The sequence below is a fragment of the Lepidothrix coronata genome, unplaced genomic scaffold (assembly GCF_001604755.1).
Source record: "Lepidothrix coronata isolate B3197 unplaced genomic scaffold, Lepidothrix_coronata-1.0 Scaffold223, whole genome shotgun sequence".
Lineage (NCBI taxonomy): Eukaryota > Metazoa > Chordata > Aves > Passeriformes > Pipridae > Lepidothrix > Lepidothrix coronata.
In genome coordinates, this window is record NW_016690403.1 from 357,839 (window position 1) to 376,013 (window position 18,175).

Consider the following 18,175-nt stretch of genomic DNA (forward strand, 5'->3'; position numbering starts at 1 on the left):
CGCGGGGCCGGCGATGAGCGGCGAGCACCCCGCACCGAGCACCGAGCACCGCGCACCGAGCACCGAGCACCGAGCACTGAGCACTGAGCACCGAGCACCGAGCACCCCGCACCGAGCACCGAGCACCGCGCACCGAGCACCGAGCACCGAGCACTGAGCACTGCGCACCGAGCACCGAGCACCCCGCACCGAGCACCGAGCACCGGCGGGAGCAGCGCTGGGAGCGCCCGCACCGCAAGGCGGGGAGAATCGTGCCCGAGGGCGGCCGTGGGAGGGCTCGAGCACCCCCGGCAGGGTTCACACAGCCCCGTTTAAAGGTCGGGCTCGATGACCTCAGAGGTCTTTTCCAACCTCGCTGATTCTGTGGTTTCCCCGTGTCGGGAGGCTCCCCGGCGTCCAGCAGGCTGGCAGGACATCCCACACCGCAAGACATCACGCACCGCAGGGCATCACGCACACACCGCAGGGCATCGCACACCGCAGGGCATCACGCACCGCAGGGCATCACACACCGTAGGGCATCACAGACCGCAGGGCATCGCACAGCGCAGGGCATCACGCACACAGCGCAGGGTATCACGCACCGAGGTGCCGCTGTCACACGCGGGAGCCGCACCGCCGTTGCGGGCACAGCGTGGGTTCGAGCCGGGACACGAGAGCTCACGGCCCTCACGCTGCCTGTGTTTGTGTAAGTTAAAGTGTGCAGCAGAGGACTGGCGAGCCTTTCTTCATCATTCCTTCCCACAGAAAGCACAAAGCCAACCCCATGGCCTCGCTCTCTGTAGCTGCACAGACACTGGTGTTCCATGAGCTGGTAGCACAGAGCGGTTCCTGTTGCTTGCTGGTGCCCTCTGCTGCAGTGCAGCCCAGGCACAGCTCCCAGAACCAGGGCTGCTCTCGGCCCCTAGACCAGACCTGCACCCCTAATCCTAATGGGTTCGGATTAGGTATTAGAAAGAAATTCTTTCCTGTGAGGGTGGTGAGGCATTGGAACAGGTTATCCACAGTGGTTGTGACTCCCCAGCCCTGGAAGTGTTCGAGACCAGGCTGGGTGGGGCTTGGAGCAACCTGGTCCAGGTGCAAGTAGAACAGTTTATATAGGAGCAGAGTTAATTTTCCAGGTTGCCTTTATATATCACAAGGAAGCAAAAATAAACAAATAAAAACACTAAAACGTTCCTTTTTTTTTTTCCCCTTTACAGACAGCTTTGGGAGTCCTGATTTAAGACAAAATGCCAGGTACTTTAGGAGAAGTAATTGACTTTGATTCATTAAGAGCTCTTTTCCCTGACAATAAAGTGCACAATGTAACAAGACAAGGCTCACAAAAGCTGGTTCCCAAACAGCTGCTGGTTTCTGTGAGCTGCAGGTCAGACGCAAAGATTCAGGGCATAAAGGAAATCGTGAGACATTTCAACAGATCAAGGGCCAACACCGCTGTCTGCTGGCTCTGAGCTGTGCTGCCCAGCCCTCCTGCAGCTGGAGTCCTCTGTCCCTTTGTCCAGCAGCACTGCCACCAGCGTGGGCCAGAGCTCTGGGACAGCAGAGCATGTGTAAAAGGTTGAAATTATTTTTAAACACCTTGTTATTTCAAAAAGCACACTGTTTCTGATGCCAGTCCAAGAGAAGCCCTGCTAATTTCAAAAGGTTCAGTTGCATAAAAACTGTTTCAAGAGAAGTGAATTGGATTTGGTGGCTCCTTTAACTGCTAAGGCATCAATTGTTTTGCAAATTATTCCTAATAGTGCCTTAATTAATAGTATATTAGAGTGCTGGATGCTCCTGCAAGGCTTTTAAACTCTGTGGAATATTCGTACCTGCTAAATCCACAGTGAATTTAGGGTGAGCTATTGTCGTGGGTTGATCTTGGCCGGATTCCAGACACCCACTAAAGTTGCTCTGAGCTGGGAGAGGTCACACAGGCAAAACAGACTCAATGTGGGGTTAATACAAAAATTTATTACTAACAGGATAAGATCTAAAGAGTGGAATTCTTCTGCACAACCACCTTGTTCTTGAATATGTTATCACAGAGGTGCAACTATTGGCTCTCCCTTGGCCAGCAGCAGGAAGTCCCTCCTGTAGCCAGCTACCATTGGCTTCACTGGGGGGAAACTTCCAGCAGCTTCTAACCAAAGCCACCCTCTGTAGCCCCCCCAGTACCAAAAAACTCAGCCACCTCAACCCACGACAGCTATAAACTTCCTACACGTAAAGAGCTGGGGCCGAGAGCACAAAGGACTGGAGAGGCACAAATGTGTCCCTGGAACCTCTTTGTCCTGGGGAGAGGAGGGAAAATGCCCTCTCTCTGCAGGGATGGTGGCAGTGCAGCAGCACAGTTCTGATGGTGGGGAGATCAGCAAGAGTTGCTTTACCTCTTCGTGTTGTGACCCAGGAACAGGCAAGGAAAGTGAAGTAAATGCTAAAACAGCCCCTTGGATTTCACAGGCAGCCACAAAGAGCAAGAGGTCATCTCACCTGCCACACGAGTGCAGCAGCAAGATCAAGGCCTTTTGAAGATGGCTGCATCTTCCAGGGCTGAGTAAAAACCTTGATCTTCAAATCTAGGTGGTGCAGATAAACAGAACTCCTTCAGGGTTTTCAACACAGGCCAGAGGAAGCAGTTTATTAGTAACTCTATACTCCTCACAGTGTGTCCTGGGGATTATTAGAAACCAAATGGTTTATAGCTACACTTTTAGCAGCAGCACCACCAAGCACTTTATATTAAAATTTCATTGGTTATACTGACAATATATGGAGCACATAAAGCATTTCTACAGAAATGCTACCCTTCTAAGCTGAAAGCCAATAGGAGATACATGGTAAACTGCATTTGAAAGTTGCTATTAAGAAACCTTCTCTGAACTGGTTACTGAGGCCCTCGAGTTAGAGCTGAACCTTGCTCATTTATGAGAAAATGTCTTTTATCTGTAAATAATCTTCCCCCCCTTCCTGCCCCTTCACAGACTTTTGCTCAATTGTTTATCTATGGAAGGTTACTGCATTTCTCCATGGAACAAAGGAAGAGCTATTTTCCCTCACAATGTGCGCTCTTTGTTTCACATGAGGAACACACCAACAAGGAAAGTGGAAAATCATGGGCTTTGTTATTCTATTTATTCTGGGAACCCCGATTTCATTTTGGAGGAAAGTAGGTTTTTCTTGAGGTAAAAATCCCATGTGTAGTCAATAGCACCTAACCTTCACCTTTCTGCAAAGCAGCAGCATCCTGTCTGACAGGGACTATCCCCCACATTCCCTTTTCTTCCTCTGTTGCTTCCAACCTGGCTTTGTCTCTCTTGGGGCTCTGAGAATATCATGTGGGAAGGAGCAAGACCTGGGATACCATCTCTGTCAGTTTTGGTCAGTAGAAACTTTGCTCTGACTAGATGCTGTGCTTGATCTCCCACTTTATTTCCCGGTTTTGTGTGGTGTAGATAATTACAGTCATATAACCTTCACCTTCCACCCCTGAGGTGGTGGGAAAAGCCCCCAGGTTCACTATGCAGTTTACTTCACTGTAATGATGATAACCTGAAGGTTTGGGAAGCTTCTTCACGAGAAAGGTAACTCTCCTCAGCCACATGGTTATAAATAGAGGCCAGCTCTCTATAGCCTGTGATGCAGAACTAGCAAACTGCAATACTGGTGTTTAAAAAAGTAGTAGTAAATTAATTTAATCATGGGATTCTGTACATTGTTCTGTAAATTAAAAATATCAAGACAGTTGGCTTGAAATCTCCTACAAAACAGCCCACGATATTCTGTAAATAGCCCCGCAAAAAAATACTTGCTTTGTAGGTTTTTGGTGACACAGAAAAAAAGGCAAAACTTCTCACGCTTTTTAAGGCTGGAAATATCAGATGACTGATAAGCATAACACCCATAATGCTCCAGGATTTTATTACCTATATTAATAAAATTCATTCAGTTTAATTTCTGCTGCATAATCTGATCAGAGTGTGACCAGCGCCCAGCAAACTAAAAGATGCTCTCTGGGAGCTGGTACTTGGCACTCATCCTGAAAGGTGGGGAACCAAAAGGCATTAACAGCCAAAAGGAAAGGCTGGCAAACATGATGTGCCCCATGCTGTGGTCTGGAAATCCTATGGAGGATTAGCCACAAGTGTTGCTTTTTCCTTTATTACAGAAAGTATAGAAGGCTACTGTGGGTGTTCAGTTACTAACACCCACTGAGAGAAAGACTGTGAAGAGGAGCACAGCTACATGCTACAGGTTGCACACAAAGCGAGTGCATGTGAGACAGTGGTTGGAGGCATTACCTGGGTGAAGAGGTCCTTGGGCAGAGTGGTTAAATGAGAGCAGCCAGTTCACACTCGGCATGGCCCGAGGTGCACGTGTAGACATCCTGTCTCCTCCTCTCTGACCTCCTGGGTATGTGCCCTTCTGCTCTGCAGCCGTCAAAAAGGGATGCCAGGACCTGCAGTGGGGAACAGTTACAGTAACTCCTCTCTTTTTGGACCGTGACCCAAAGCAAGCCCCTGGGGAGGTGATGGGACCTCAGACCCAAGGCTTGGCTGCTGAACAGTGAGGTGTCCTGGGAGCCTGGTGCATGGAGATCCCTGTGCAGGAATGGTGCCTGGCTGGGGATACAATGAGTGGGATGTGACACCTCACGTGCACCCTCATGGTCTTAAGGATACAGGGGTGTGATGGGGTGCAGTGAGACCACTTGAACCAAATCAAGCAACAGGAGCAACTTCTCCCTTAACATTTGTAACATAAGAAAACGTTTTTTAGAAGAGCCTATTCTTCTGAACTATTTTCACTCCTCTCACTCATTTGCAGATATGAACTGTAATCCTTGGGTAGAGCTGAAAGTTTGCAATGCAAAAATCCCAGACTGCTGACATTTTCTTATGCCTGCAATGGATTCTAGTAAGGATGTGAACAGTGGAAGCAAGGCACAACAACTGGTATTTGGATGCAGGCTCATTATTAGGTCTCTGTGTAGGCTGGGCAGACTGTGGCGATGCCACGAGCTGAGAGCAGTGCTCATACAGCAGAGGGGCTGCTCAGCGAGGGCGAGGCTGCTGTGTGTGCCACGGGAACAGGCAGCAATGAGAGGTGTGCCATTCACATGGAAACACAGAGCTACTACAAGAAGATTACACACCATTATGTGAAAGAGCATTAGAGCAGAAAAATGATTTTAAGGAACTGGCTTGGCACCAGCTCATTAGCAAGAGATGAAATAGTTTTTCAGACATTTGCACAAAGAGAGAAGGGTAAAGACTGCCAAAGGAAGACTGAGCTATCTGTGGGAAGTGGCTCTTCCACCCTCAGTAAAAGGTGTGAAGAAGCAGAATGGAGGTCAGCATGAGCAAGGGGGGAGAGAGATGCACAGGGTGGGGGATATGACAATATATATACAATAATATATAGCATCACATAGAGGTGAGGATATTTCAAAAAACTGACCCATCCCCAATCTTCTGACTCATTTTGAGGCATCAGACCCTAACCTAGCAGGATCGCAGCTCCCGCAGGACACCAGAGGCTTCTCCGGGAATGGAGACCGAACTTTGCGGTGATTTCTACCTAAAGCTGCTTCCACTTATTTGCTACTCAAACAAACAAACAAACCCCACTCGTTTCAGGAAGCATGAAGACGAGTAAATCGATGAAGGGTCCTCCCCTGCCCGAGGAGTCTCCGGAGAACTGATACCCAGGGCTCCGTTCCCCGAGGAGGACATCAGTGCAGCGAGCGGCCGGGGCCAGGCTCGGCTCTGGGTGCGCTCCCGCCGGCCCCGCCCGTGCCCCGCGCGGTCCGGCCGCTCCGCGGGGCCGGGGCTCGGAGCGGTGCTCGGCGCTCGCAGGCGGCGGCGGGCGCGGAGGTGCGCGGAGGTGCTCGGGCCGCCCCGCCCCGCCCCGGCACCGCCCGCACGGGGAGAGGAGCGGCCCCGGCGCGGCACCGCCCGGGGGGCGGCACTGCGGGGCCGGCCCGAGCACCTCCGAGCACCTCCGCGCACCCCCGCAGGTGCCGCCGCCTGCGAGCGCCGCGGGCCCGTCCGGCAGCAGCACCTGTGGGTTGGGATGGCGGAGCTCGCCCTGAGCGCGGAGGCGGTGCTGGGCTTCCTGCGGGAGCGCGGCGGGCGGGTGCGCAACGCCGACCTGGTGAGCGCCTTCCGGCCGCTGCTGGAGCCCGCCGGGGCCGGGGCCGGGGCCGGGGAGGCGGCGGAGGGGCGCGCGGAGCGGCGGGAGCGGTTCAAGGCGGCGGTGAACGCCGTGGCCACGGTGAAGGACATCGACGGCGCCAAGTTCGTGGTGCTGCGGCGGGAGCTGCGCGCGGCCCCGCCTGCGGGGGGCGCGGTGTTGCCGGGGGGCGATGCCGGCCCGGCCCCGGTGCCTGTCCCTGACCCCGGCCCGGGGCCCGGCCCCGCCGGGACGCCCCCCGAGGAGCCGCCGGGGCCGCGGGCGGTGTCGGAGCTGCGGGGCCTGTTCCATGGCGGTGGCGGATGGGTGCCCCTGCCCGGCGGCGCGGGGGGGGCCCGTCGGGAGCCGCCCCCCAAGCCCTGCATGCTGCCCGTGCGCTGCGTGCCCGTCCCCGCGCCCGGGCCGCCCGGGGAGCCGCCGGCAGCGCCTTCCGAGCCGCCGGCAGCGCCGTCGGAGCCGCCCGCAGCCCTGTCCCCGCCGCCCCTGGAGGACGAGGCCGGGTCCCGCTCCCCGGGGCTGCGGCGGGGGCCCAAGGCCCACCGGGGCAGCGAGGAGACCGTGGTGCCGCTGGAGCAGGCGGAGCACCAGTGGCTGGTGCTGGCGGCCGGCGGGCAGTGGACGCAGCAGCTCCACGGGCTCCTGCTGGGCGATGCCAGCCTGGCGGCTCGCAGGGACTTCGTGTCCGGCTTCACCGCCCTGCACTGGGCCGCCAAGAGCGGCAACTGCGACATGGTGACCAACATCATCCGGGCGGCCGAGAAGGGGGGGGCCCGGGTCAACGTGGATGCCCGGTCGCACGGCGGGTACACGGCCCTGCACCTCGCCGCCATCCACGGCCAGGAGAAGATCATCACCATGCTGGTCTACAGCTACCACGCCAACACCGACCTGAGGGACTACAGCGGGAAGAAGGCGCACCAGTACCTGAGGGAAGGGACCTCCCTCGCGATCAGGCGCCTGCTGGGGGACCCCAGCCTTTCCCAAAACACGGAGCACTCCATGCCCATCAAGAAGTCCACAAAGCTTGCAGCTTCAATCTTGAGCTCCACTAGCACCTTCCTGGGGGTCATATCCGATGACATGGCTTTCTATGATCTCACCAAGGGTTTAAGGAAGCCCTCGACTTTAAACAAGCTTCTGGCTGCCACTACGGGCCCGAGGAGGAAGCCAAAGACCAGAGGGGGCTTCCCTTCGTATTCCTCCCTCTCCGAGGTGATGGAGGAGGAGGAAGAGGTCGTCGTGAAACGCAGACCCGTTTCTGAGCTGTTCTTTGGCCACTAACCTCTGCCTTACTGTGATCAAAATTGTTCAGTAACGTGGCTGCTGTCTCAGTTTTCTCTCGCAGAAGCAGTTTGGATTTCTTCTCTCCGTGTGTGTCATTTTGGATGTTTGACTAAATGGCTGATACGGTCTGGATCCAAAGTCCACAGGATGGAAACCCAGCTCCAGATGCCTGTGGGAAGGGAGCTGCCAGGAAGTGTTGTACGTGCTGTCTGTACCATCGTGCAGAGGCACTGGGGGAGACCACAGACTTAATGCTTGAAAAACTAAAACAACCTCTGTGTGTGTAGACAGGTGAAAATGCTCGAGGTACAGCCATCTTGATGTGTGTTCCTGGGTTGGAGAGCAGAAGAGAGGTGAAGGATTGCATATTTTGCACTGTGAACAGCAAGCTGGTAGCTGGCTACTTTAACAGGGCTTGTTATCTAGCAGACTTAAATTATCAGAGGAAAGATACATAGTTTTCTATGATGTTTCTGATTATTTTGGTAGAAGAAGAGGGATATTTCTATTTACAAAAATTGTGTACTTTTTCAAAACAAAGTTTCTCACTATCAGAAATACTAACAATCGCAGTTGTTGCCTTATGCATTTCTTTAGATGAACAACTTAAAGAAAACAGAACCCAACCTTCAGCACTCAAGTCACCATGACTTGTCTACCTCAGTTTGGAAGCTTGGTTGGCATTTTAATTTTTTTTCTCTTCCTGGAAGAGTTTTTGACCAGGTGGTACTAACCACGTCTTGATGATACTGTGAACATGTGACTAGAGTTCAATCAACTTAATCTGGATAAAAACCTTGTTGGTAGTGAAAAACTGAACTGAAAAGCTGGGAATCAGAACCTGCAGAGTTTCTAAGTAGCCAACTGGAAACAAAGTTGGGCTTGTACGTCTGATTCTTTTTGTTTAAAACTTGGCCTTTGATTTTGACCTATTTACAATAAATGTTTATAAACATTGGGCTTTATGTTATGTTAAGTGTTTCATGATGGAATGTCTGCATGACCTCTTGCAGCGATGTTTATCTTAACAGCATGATTCACTGACCTAAAACTAGCTCGTCTTTTGTATGATTAACATAATTGTTCTATGTATAGAGCTACTCGTAGCTCCAAAAAGCATGCTAACTGCAGGTTAAGTAGTATATTTGCAGTGAGATTATTATTTTTTTAATTACCATTTGGTTAAAGGTAATGCAGAGAGGCAGAGCTGTGAACAGAAACTGTCCAACTCCTGGGGCCAGTCTGCTAAAACAGCATGTTTTCTCTAAAAATGTGACTAGAAACCTGTATAATTCTGAGGTGATGAAGGTGAGAGCAGTGCTGTGCTGGCTCTGCTTTGGAGCCCCATCAGGTGTTTTGGTTTCCACACAGAAACACTTGTTTGCATGCTTTACCTTTCTGTCCCAGTCAGTGACTTCAGGAATGTGGTTTTTTTCTGCCTTGAATTAAGCCTAGTAATTGTAACTGGCTATAATTGGCTTGTCCCAAATGCTCAGCAAGGAATGCTGTAGGACTGAAGGTGGAGGCACTGCCCTCTTTGCTTTCAAGTGCTCTCCCTGAAGTCCCTGGAGTTGGTTGGGAGCGTGATCAGAGCTTGCAGGGAGCTCTGGTGCACCTGTTCTAGGAAGAGACTGGATTATTCTGCACTGGTCTGCTTCTGTATTGAACTAATTAAGTTGTTAAGCAAAGGTTAATGATCAAGCACCTCATGACTTCTATATCTGGAGTAGGGTTTAAAAAAATAAAATCCAATTTGCTGCATAGCTGTTGGTGTGACTGTTGGCCAGTGTGGTCCTTGGAAGCCTTGATTTGTGCTGCACTGTGTCTGCTCACAGAGTTCCGCATAGAAAAGGGCTCTGGTTTAAAGTGTCTTTCTAAGTGTATGGACATGGAACACTTTTTGTCTGTATTTCCTGGAACACAGAAGTGTGTTTGTGCATTCCTGTTACCTGAGGCACTGGCAGGGCTGGTGCTGCCTTGGTTAAAGTGTTTGTTTCTGTGGGAATTGCAAACACTGTCCAGTTTGCCTCGGTCTTACGGGGAAGTTTGTTCACTGGTTATGGCTGTGGGCTTGATACCTCTTCAAACAACATCGCTGAACTTTTAGTGCTCCCTCTGAATAAAGCTTACCTGAGCTGGAGGCAGGGTTCAAGGATGGAGTGTTTTGTGTTTAAAAAAGCCCAGCTGACTAACCTGTAAAGCGTAGTTGTGACTTCATCTCCAGGAAAGTCGGGAGGAGGCTTCATTGCTCCTGTGTTGTTCTGTCAGAGAAGTCATAGTTGAGATAAGACTTCATTACAACATGTATCATCAAGGAAATTCTGCACTACTCCTTCCTCAGAGGCATTGCAGGATGAGCTGGTGTGATAGGACAATGCCCAGCAGCAAGAGCCCTCCCAGCAGTGCCCAGGGAGTGCCCCAGGCTTGGCAGGAGCATTGGGACACAAAGGTGGGGCACTCCACAGTCGGTGCTGTGGGCTGGGCTCAGGCTCTGCCAACAAGTTTGTGCTGTGACTCAGCTCATTCCTCTTCCTTGTTGAGCAGATGAAGGAAAAGATAATTTCTAGGCAGGCTGGGATTAGTATACCCAGAGCAGTACAACTTCAGGTGTAGACAGGTACTGGGAGGTATCGAGAAGGCACCGCTGTAACCTGAAAAATATATATAGTGCCTTTGGTTTGAAGTAAAACCAGTCTGTCAGCTTGGCTGGGTTTTGCTTTCCTGTGCTGTCCTTTACACTGTGGAAGGGACTCTGCAGGATGATCAGTGACTGTGGGAGTGTTTTCCTGCCAGAGACTGAGGCCAGGACTGTTTTATGAATCCCTCAGCTTGACTGATTCTCCTTAATTTCACTGTCAAGCCCAAGTCTGGCTGAACACTGTGGAATTTTCACCTGAGTGAATGAGAGCTGTGGAGTTTAGCCAGGATGCTGTCACAGGGAACAGCTGAGGGAGGACTGTGGCCCCCTCAGCAGCCTGGCCTGGGGCAGGGGCTGTGCCATGATGTGCCATGGGCTGGGCATGCAGCCTTCTGAACCCCTGGCACAGCCCAGAGCTGGAAGCTGCCTTCCACATCATCAAAGCTAATAGCAGGAAAGGTAAAAAAATAACCTGAGCACCCTGAGCTCTGCTTCTGCCCTGTGGAGAGGTTTGAGTGGTGGGGAGGGGTGGCAGCTTCAGGAGGCTGGCAATGGAAGGCACAGATAAGGCACAGGAGCTCAGGTTGCATTTTGCCTTGGTTACTACCCTGCCTACTTGCCACGTCTCAGTTTTCTTGCTATAAAATGGAGATAATCACTTTGGTCACTTCTTTAAAGCACAGTCAGTGCGGCTACTCCAACTGAAATCAAGATAAGGGTTTTAGAGCTGGAGGCAGCACGAGCAGTGTCATTCAGTGGAGCGCCTACACAAATAAAACCAGCTCAGATTTTAGTTCAGCAGCACTGGAGATCAGCAGAACTAATGTTTGTCTGACCCTGGCTCAGTCTGCTAGGGATGACTTGGTTTGTCTGTTCCTCAGACATTTTGTTCTGACGAGTATCAGCTCACAAACCTGCTCTGAGGAGCTCTGCAAACAAACCTCAAGCTGTGATTCTGCACAGAGGGGCAGACTTTGACCTCCTGGATGTGTTTGAGCAGTGTGAGGCAGCAGGATCCTTATCAGGCTCACAGAGATTTCTGGCCATCTCCATTCCCCTGTGAGTGCTGCAAGAAGCACCTGGACTGGGAAAGCCCTGGGAAATGCTCCTGCACTGCAGAGGAGTCTGAATGAGGTTTCAGCTTCATCACAAACCCAAGGTACAGTGGCAGAGTTGCTGAGTAACTCCCACAGACCAACAGGAGCTGCAGCCACCAGCTGGAGGTGGAGGAGGCCTCCTGAGAGTCCCCTGGTTCTCCAGTGCTCATCCCTTGCTCCTACTCCTCGTGTCTCACCATGACCTACATCCCTTGGATGCATTTGTCTCCTGATTTGCATATTAATCTGAGTAAAATGGCAACATGGCAGTTTTTGCTCTTTCCAGTCATTTGTGCTATTGTGGGACCCCCAAATTAAGAGGTTGTTAACGGGGACTTGGCCAGATTGTAGCTTGGGCATGAACAGCCTGGTGTTTGTTTGCTGCAGGGGGAGAACGGGGACAGAGCAGGACAACACAGATCAAAAACTCTGCCTCCTAATGAGGAGCATTTCTATTCCAGTTCCAAGGTTTGTTTCACTAATTTATAAGACAAAGCAAGTCAGTAAGCACATCAAACCCTTATACTGTGTGTAACCCCAAACCAGGCAAAATAGATCCATACTGTCAATATTAGCACAGCTTTAGTATGTCTTCTTCCCCTTCTGGAAGGAAGAGAGATGTGCACAACAAAAATGATGCTGCCAGTGTTCAGCTTTCCCTTCCTTGGTAGGAATTCTGCTCTGTGTTTGCCCCACTTAGAGTGTTATTCCTTTTCTTCATCTGAGAGCACAAGTTTCCAGCCAAACCCAAACCACCATTTCCCAAGAGAAAAATCATCCATCCCCATCACTTTGAGACCCTCTAGACAAGGTAAGAGACCAGCTGGGAAGCACAACAAGTACTGTGGACTCACTGCTGACACAAACCAAATAACCTTCATTTCCACAGAGTGGAACACAAGTCCCAAAATGCACAAGCCTTTGACATGAGGTTGTACTGGGGTGCCAGGCCCTGCCCTGGTTGTCCTCACCCAGTGCCTCCTGCATGAAGCAGATGGTCACAGCATCAGACTCACCCACACACAGAGTGACAAACTGCAGTGGAACAGGCACACCTTCTCACCGTGGGTTTTCTGTTGTACTTTCTTCCATCCCTCTCCCACAGGAGTTTCCCCCTTGGCAGCAAAGGAGGACAGCTCCACTCCGGGCAGGGTCAGCCCTGGCTGGAGCAGCTCGTGCCTCCCCAGCAGTGGCCCTGCAGGACACTCACCTTGTGCTCAGGAGGGAGCAGCTGCACCCCAGACAAGGGTCCTGCAGGCACCAGCCGTCGCACTGGGAGCTGTCACAGGGATCTCGGGAGGAATTGTTTCACAAGTGGTTCCCATTTGAGGTAGTTTGGGATGTTCTTGCTCTTCCACCATGTGCTGAGCCCATTAGAAAGACCTCTGGCTCTTCATGCACATTTTTAGAAGTGTCTCTTATTCTCTAAATCAAGACTATTTGTGCAGCCCATATTCTCTCTCTGTGGATTTATCTCTGAGATGACTCAGCTTCAAGGCTCATGTGGTATTTTAGAATCTCTCTGATAACCTTTAATGCCTCTCTTTGTTTAGCAGTGAAATTCATGTGCTGCTTCTCGAGAGCCTTTTGTGAACCCCAGAGGTCACAAAATGATTCCTACAGGCTGATTATTCTTTAATGTCTACGTGGGCTCCCTTCAGGCACAGATTAGTTTTGCAATTCTGCTCTGAGTTTATTTTTAAAAATTATTCAGATGGTTGCCATGAATTCCCAAAGCAGAGAGAACATCTTTTTACTTATTAAATGCAGCTCTCAAAAGCACCAAATAGATCTTTTGCAGAGTACATTTGCATTAACTCCTGCAGCCCTCCATTCCTTAATTAGTTCTACATGCAAAAGTTCCTCAGCATAACACGCCAGTGAAGAAAAATGAGACTGGGGCTTAAAACAAAATAATTAAGATCCTTCAATTTAGTGCCCAAGAGGCTGAAACAGCGGCTCCTGATCCAGCAGTGACTCTCACACATTGCAGTGGGCGTTAAATGAAATTCTAAAATGCCTAAAATCTTTTCAATTGCTGCCAAGACAGATGGGCAGGATGTGCTCTGCTTCCACTGACCGCTCCTCCACCCCACACCGGTGCCACGGCTCCTGCTCTGCCTCAGGCCATGCAAGTCATCTCCTGATCCTAAACCAGGCCCAACTTCTGCTCAGCAGAACAGAAGCTGCTGCTGTTCTACCCCCACTGTGCCCGTGTGTGGGTGGCCAAAGGAGTTGCAGAGATCTCCTGGAATCCCACCAGCCTTCCCCACCACGGGGAGATCCGGGCTCCTGCATTTTGCCTGTGCCACCTCTTCCTTCTCCTCAGCACTCCTCTTTGGCTCTTCCCTGGGTGTAGCTGTCATCAATTCACCCCTCAGCTCACCCAGGGCTCAGGTAGCAGTGCTCCAGTGCTGGGTCATGGTACCTCCTACCTGGCATGTTCAAGTATCAGCTCACAGGCTGCAACAGGACCCTGCGGGGCTGGGCAGCAGGGGATTCCCTGCCTGCTCTCCCAGAGGGCCAGGGGCCAGGCAGCTCCTCCATTCCTCACATTCCCCAGCTCACACACACCTGACTTTGCTCACAAAGTAGCTCAGCAGGTCTCAGCACGGAGGAGTTGCCATGGCCCAGAAGCCCCTGGAAGCCAAGAGCTGCCCAGGGCCCTGGGCAGAGGTAACTCGGTGTCACTGCTGCACAGGTCACCAAGGGGAGGCTGGTGAGGAGGAGTATGAACAGTAACAATGTACAAGCACTGCACAGGGTTTCATTTCCAAAATCCTTACATTTGCAAGACTTGCTTCCCCAGGAAGACCACCAGTTACTGCTACTTACAGTTCAGGTCTTACATTTGTCTTCTGATGGTAAAGGGTCAGAAAAACCTGTCTGGAGCAGTGTGAGATCACAGTGTTGTAACTCAAAGATGCTCTGCATTTCTGGCCATCTTGGCTTCTAAACCACATGGCTTGAAGTTGGGAAAAAAGCTGCCACAAACAATGGTTATTGGTATGGGGATATAATCAGTGCTCTAAATACCAAACCTTCAGCAAAAGGCAGTAGGATTCAAAAGCAGGCACTCTTACCCTGTGTAAAACTGGCTGAGCCACAGGACCATTCAACATCTCCATCACTGGGACAGAGTCCTGCCAGCCCCAGAAACAAGTTCAGTTTGTAAGTTCTACATGGAGAAGAAATTTTAAGTGAATAATGTAAACTGATGTGAAGACAAGAAGATCAGCCAGGGGATGTGGACACCACCTGCCTGACGTGGTCCTGTCTCCCAGCAGCCAAGAGAAGTGCACTGGCCTCCCCAGAGGGGGTTTGTGGCCAGCACAGGTCTCCATGCTGCTGAAGGGACATGCAGCCCATCCTTAGGAACAGGCTGGCTCTTTATCCTGCAGGTAATGACTGCAATATTGAGCACCCAAGGAGTGTTTCACCAGTCCCAGAGGTGCCCAGGGCTGCTCCTCACCATTCTTCTGGGAGTAGGGAAATCACTATTTGCACATCAGATGCAGGCTTCTAAAATCACAGTCTGAGTATGTTAGTGTGCCAGGAATGCTGCACATGGCTGCAGCCCAGAGTGAACTGTCACCATCACCCTCATCATAAAGCAATAACAAACCATCAGGATCAAAGTGGAACCCACCTGACAATCCAGATCTGCCCCTGCTTCACAAAGGGGGTCTCTGCTTGCCAGCAAAGAGGTTCTGGTGCCATCACTGTGTCCATTTTCCACTTTGCCTGGAATTCACAGTTCTAACAGAGTAACAGGGAGTAAAGAGATGTGAACTGTTTGAAAGCAGAGTACAAGTTATTTCTAACGTTGCTCTTTGAAGCATACCTGTGAATGCTGGTGTGGAAGGAGCAGCAGTCACTCTCCCATGACACCAACCCCCAAAAAGAGATGAGAAGCTAAACAGGGTAAGTCTATTCTTCCCCTTAAAGGCAAGCTCTAGCTTCAATTACTCAACATTTATTTCCAATCAGATGTTTTTCCCTCAACTAGGAATGATAAGAATAAACTCACCTTTGAGTCAGGCTTCTCAAACCATGCAAACAGCTCATTTAACATTGCTCATATTTTTTAAAATTCTCCACTGACTCTGTCAGCATCACTTCTGTTATTTTAAAGACCATTTTCAAAAGGCAGCTTTCAGATTTACATATTAAAAGCCTGTCTTTAGGGCCTTCTGAGAACCACTGAGCAGATCTACTCACAAGATCTACAGTGTCTGGCCATTTTCCCCCAGGTATTAAGGCAATCACCACAGCACACGTGGCAGCTTGGTCTCTGTGCTCCTGGAGTTCTTGTGCCCAGTGAAATGCAATTCCAAAGGATAAGATGCCTCAGGACCAGCTTCTGTCAGTGGTGATGATACTGTAGTCAGGACACACACCACTACTAAAACATTTCTTGGTAAAGCCCAACATCCTGGGACAATGAACATCTATTCTGGCTCTGGAAGAAACCTGAGTTCAATTAGTGGCTGCCTTATTCATGGTCTAGGTATGTAGCTCAGATGGAATATTGTTCTCTCTGAATACTTACAAACAAGCAAAACACACTCAGATTTTAAATACAGCAACATCACTGGTCTGACTCAACACACAGCATTTGTTTAAAAGATGTTTGCCAAGGGATTTATATAAAGTCTCTCTGAAACCAAATAACCCCCCCCCAGGGCTCCCACCTGCCCCATGCTGCAGCAGAGCTCTTCCCCCTCATCCAGGCTTCCTGTGCACGCTGACAACTGAAAACTACCCAAAAACAACCTCCTGAAGGTGCTGCTTGAAAAACAAGCACTTCAAAAGCACAGCAAGGACTTTGCAAACAACTGTGCAGGAATAAACTCAGAGTTTATGATTCCCAAAGCCGTTCATGTGAGCTGGCTCCATCACGGAGCGGCTCTTTGATGTCAGTGAGGACCACCCTTCTTCTGACCTCCTCTGAACAGCCCTCTGGGATTGCACAGAGCCGGGAAAGACTCAGGGATGGCAACTGCCAAGAAAGGAAGTAATTATTTTCTTGCATTGCAGTGTATTTTTACTGTGTCACACACCTGAACAGCAGAAGTGAGTGCAGGAGTTTCACCGACGTGGTCCATAGCATTTCCTAGGGCTCTGTGCAATCCCCCACTCAAATCTGAGCACCCACATCGTTTTTCATTTCAAACATTCAGCCCACCCACAGGAGGCAAATATTTGTATGGTTCTTTTATTGAGATCGTGTCAATCTGGGAATAGATGGACAGACAACAAGAAGGGTAAATACACACCAAGTTAATAGGAGCAACACATCCTATCAGTCATGTCCCCAAGGCAGTTTGCTGCACACTGTGAGACACTGTCAGCTGGCCTGTCCAAGTGGGATACACATCCAGGGTGTGCCTGGAGCATCCCCGGAGCATCCCCAGAGCATCTGAACACCTGCCAGTGCTGTGGCACCAGCAGGGTTGGAAGAACTCACCCCGTGAGCCCTGAGCCATGGGCGCCTGTGGGTTTCCAGGGCCAGGTCACCAACACCAGGGTCTGGGGTGGGCGTTAGAGGGGGAGACTTTGCTCAAGAGTTTCTAATTGTTCTTCGAAAAACTTAATCTGCTCTTCGAGGTCCTTCTGTTCGATCAGCAAGGAGGTCTTGGCTTGAACAAAGTGTCGATAGTCCTGGAGCTGCTGCTCCGTCAGGTACTTGGCCAGGATTCCAGAGACCACCCGTTCCCTGCGATCCAGGTTCTCCTTCAGGTCCTTTGCGTCCTCCCGCTGCCGAGACAGGAGCTTGTGCCGCTGGCTCAGCGAGTGCTGCAGAGTGAGAGAACAGAGCAGCACCCTGTGAGAACTCAGCATTCCTGGCAGGCTCTAGTTCTTCATTTGGAAGCCACAGTTGATTTAATTTAATTACTTCCTCTTGTGGGCTTCGTGTTCCACTTGAGTTTTTTCTCGATTGAATTACTCATTCTTGTGGCTTGTAAGGTAAAGATATGGTAAACCCCAGCAAGGCTCACTTCTTCCATGCTTCCCTCAGGAAAAAAAATCAATATACTTAACATTCTGGGCATTTTAAAGCATCCTGTAGCCATCATCATTCAATTAGAAGCTCTTTAAGGCACATGTCTTTGTATTTTGTGCATTGCATGTGGCCAGAGTGCCAATGACATATTGAAAAGATAGAGTGACTTCTATTAAAAGGTATGTGCAATAAAATAACTGTGATGTCGAGAGTAACTGTTCATCAAAGGCTTGTTAACAAAACCACAAGAGTCAGGCCTTGCACTCAATGGGGACACAGCCCTGCCATGGCACAGACACTGCCTGGGACAGGCTGGGTGGGACAGCTCAGCATGAGCTCAGGGAACTGTCAGACAAATGAGGTGAGCACAGCCTGCCCTGGAGAGAAGGGAACCAACCAACTCAGACACCTGCTGGTCCCCACTCACCCTCTCCTCGGTGTCCGTGCTGCCGTCCATCCTGCTCATGGCGTTCTGGACGCGGGCCAGGCGGCTGGACAGGCACAGCAGGAGGCTCACGACCTTCTCCAGGTCCCCGATGAACATCAGGTAGCGCTCGAACTCGTTGGGCTTGCACAGGTCCCTCACCGTGTCCTGCAGCCCCTGGCCCCGCTCCTCCCACAGGCTCTGCAGCCTGGCCCGCAGGCTGGCCATGAGCTCCAGCTGCAAAGGGAAAAACACCATCCCAGAAAGCTGTTACTGCCCAAGAGAATCCACATCAGCTCTGGAGAATGGATCTGCTTCCCATCGTCTTTGTCGAATTTTTGATTTCTAAAAGAATTTTAAGCTCCAGGAAAGAAAAAGGGAAAAAAATACAGTATTTCTAAGCCATACTTAATTCTCAAACTCTGAAAAGCAAATCACCCTAATGGGCAATATAATCCCTAGCTCAGCTTCAATCTGTCAGAAGGGAACTGCAATAAAGATTACAACGTTACACAGAGTTGTGCTCTAAGACATCTAGGGCATGC

General features: G+C 50.6%; 2 protein-coding genes across 7 annotated transcripts in view; one reads left to right on the forward strand and one right to left on the reverse strand.

The window, feature by feature from the left end:
- Positions 1–1,598: 1,598 nt before the first annotated feature.
- SHROOM1 (shroom family member 1) overlaps positions 1,599–18,175 on the reverse strand; it is a 31,722-nt gene continuing 15,145 nt past the window's right edge. For 2 of the 6 annotated variants that reach the window (XM_017833883.1, XM_017833882.1), the window contains 2 exons: positions 17,634–17,867; positions 14,986–16,998 (listed from right to left, as the gene is read on the reverse strand). In XM_017833883.1, coding sequence (XP_017689372.1) covers positions 16,744–16,998; positions 17,634–17,867 — 489 coding nt within the window. In that variant the 3' untranslated portion in view covers positions 14,986–16,743. Of the gene's footprint in view, positions 2,659–4,286; positions 4,445–9,657; positions 9,726–14,053; positions 14,184–14,282; positions 14,378–14,848; positions 14,959–14,985; positions 16,999–17,633; positions 17,868–18,175 lie in introns of those variants that run through there. The other 4 variants (XR_001877829.1, XR_001877828.1, XR_001877830.1 and 1 more) reach the window with 4 other exon arrangements.
- Positions 6,039–7,520, forward strand: SOWAHA (sosondowah ankyrin repeat domain family member A). Its single transcript, XM_017833891.1, has one exon. It carries the CDS (start codon positions 6,061–6,063, stop codon positions 7,459–7,461), a length of 1,401 nt encoding a protein of 466 aa, XP_017689380.1. The 5' UTR covers positions 6,039–6,060; the 3' UTR covers positions 7,462–7,520.

Coding starts and splice junctions, on each gene's coding strand:
- SOWAHA (XM_017833891.1), top strand. CDS start 6,061: ATGGCGGAGCTCGCCCTGAGCGCGGAGGCGGTGCTGGGCTTCCTGCGG.